The sequence below is a fragment of the Aegilops tauschii genome, chromosome 7, assembly GCF_002575655.3.
Source record: "Aegilops tauschii subsp. strangulata cultivar AL8/78 chromosome 7, Aet v6.0, whole genome shotgun sequence".
Lineage (NCBI taxonomy): Eukaryota > Viridiplantae > Streptophyta > Magnoliopsida > Poales > Poaceae > Aegilops > Aegilops tauschii.
Window position 1 is genome coordinate 63956917 of NC_053041.3, and position 2210 is coordinate 63959126.

The 2210-nt window shown below is 44.7% G+C and overlaps 1 protein-coding gene across 1 annotated transcript; it reads left to right on the plus strand.

Moving 5' to 3' along the window:
• The first annotated feature begins 382 nt into the window (after positions 1–382).
• Positions 383–1054, plus strand: LOC141026821 (uncharacterized). Its single transcript, XM_073503673.1, has one exon. It carries the CDS (start codon positions 383–385, stop codon positions 1052–1054), a length of 672 nt encoding a protein of 223 aa, XP_073359774.1.
• The last annotated feature ends 1156 nt before the right edge of the window (positions 1055–2210 follow it).

Genomic DNA, 2210 nt, shown 5'->3' on the forward strand with positions numbered 1-2210 from the left:
CGAACAACCCACGGTCCAACGTCGTGGACAGTGGCACTTTCGTAAATCGACTCATTAATTAATCCATAATTAATTAACCGTAAAAATAAGGCTCGGCTCGGCTCATTCCCGGGGAGGAGGAGCGCGCGTGTACAAGTCATATTCCCAAACTCCCAATGGCCTGTGGTAGAGCAGCCCTTATAAAGGGATCTCACTCTTCTTACTGTAGCAGCATGGTACTAAGCTTCCGACCACTTACCGTGCACCTAAATGGGCCTTAGAGATTAACCAAGGACTATTGTCTTATATGGGCCTAAGCCCATCCATAATCCAATAGTTATCAAGGTGGGACTAATAACACAACTGGCAAACAATTTATGAATGGAACATATGCATTGAAAACATGCCTTGGGTGTGTATAGGTGACTTTAACAAGGTCCTCCGGTACGATGAACACGAGGGCATTGGTCAAAGGAGCCAGGCTCAGATTCAAGGTTTCCGTGATGCAGTTCATGTATGTGGTATGATTGATCTCGGCTATCAAGGACACAAGTGGACATTTGAAAAGAAAGTGGTAGGGGGATCATACACCAGAGTGAGACTTGACAAGGCCTTGGGGTCGCCCGAGTGGTATGCTCGATTCCCACTAGCTGCAGTAGAGCATCTCGCAGCCGTAACTTCTGATCATTCCCCTATCTTGCTGAAGCTAGACCCACTGGACAGAGGAAAGCATGGTAAAAAGAAATTTCGGTATGAGTGTATGTGGGACACGCACCCTGAACTCATCCCTACGGTCCAGCATGCATGGGAGGCAAACAGACCTAATCTAAGGGCAGTCAAAGTTCGAGAAAATTCACTATCCTTGTCCAATAATTTGGGCAAGTGGAGCAAGTCAGCCTTTGGTAGTGTTAAGGCAGAAATAAGGAGGCTTGAAAAGGAATTGGAGCGGCTCAGGAACGATCCTTTAAGGACTGCACCGAGCCATGCTGAGATCAAAACAAATGACCGTTTAATTGAGCTATATCTACATGAGGAGATAATGTGGTTCCAAAGATCAAGGGTGAATGGTTGTTAGAGGGGGACAGGAACACTCATTTTTTCCACCTTCAAGCATCAAACAGAAGGCGCAAAAATCTGATAAAAGCGTTGTAGAAACATGATGGGCAACTAACAGAGGATCTATCGGAAATGCAGCAATTATCTCTCGACTTTTATAAAACTTTATACACCTCGGAGGGGGTTGAGGGCATAGATGAGGTTCTTTAGCATGTCCTTTCAAAAGTGACAGCAGCCATGAACGCGAGCCTAATGGCGCCTTACAAGGAAGCGGAGGTCAAGAAGGCACTTTTTCATATGTTCCCTACCAAGGCTCCAGGGCCTGACGGGTTCCCGACGCATTTCTTCCAAAGGCAATGGGATATTTGTCGAGCTGCAGTCACACGTGCTTTCTTGAGTATCATTCCAGGAGAAGAGAGCCCTGCTTGTGTTAATGACACCGTTTTGGTATTAATTCCCAAGGTATCAAAACCAACTCTTCCATCTCAATTTCGACCAATAAGCTTATGCAATGTTTTCTACAAGATAGCATCGAAGGTACTAGCAAACCGTTTGAAGGTAAAACAACCTGAGGTTATTTCTGAGGAGCAGTCAGCTTTTGTGCCTGGTAGACATATAACCGATAACATAATCTCAGCCTATGAGTGTTTGCATTTTATGAAGAGGAATAGGTCAAAGAATAACAATTACTGTGCTCTCAACCTTGATATGACGAAGGCGTATGAGAGAGTGGAATGCAATTATCTGGAAGCTATCATGAGGAAACTAGGCTTTGCTACACGGGTCTCCATTGTCATGAACATGGTCAGAACAGTTTCTTTCTCAATTTGTTTAATGGAAGTAAATTAGATGAATTTAAATCAACATGAGGTATTCGTCAGGGAGATCCCATCTCTCCATAACTTTTCTTGCTGGCTGCAGAGGGCCTTTTGTGCCTGTTAAAATCTCAGAATGAATCATCCCAACTCAGCGGTATTAAGGTGGCACCATCGGCTCCGTCGGTGAACCACCTTTTATTCGCAGATGATAGCCTGTTGTTCATCAAGGCTAGCGTGAATGGAGCGGAAGAGGTGTTACACCTTTTGGATACATATTGCATGGCCTCGGGTCAAAGGATTAATAGGGACAAATCATCTATGTTCTTCAGTGAGGGATGCCCACAGATTGTGAGAGAT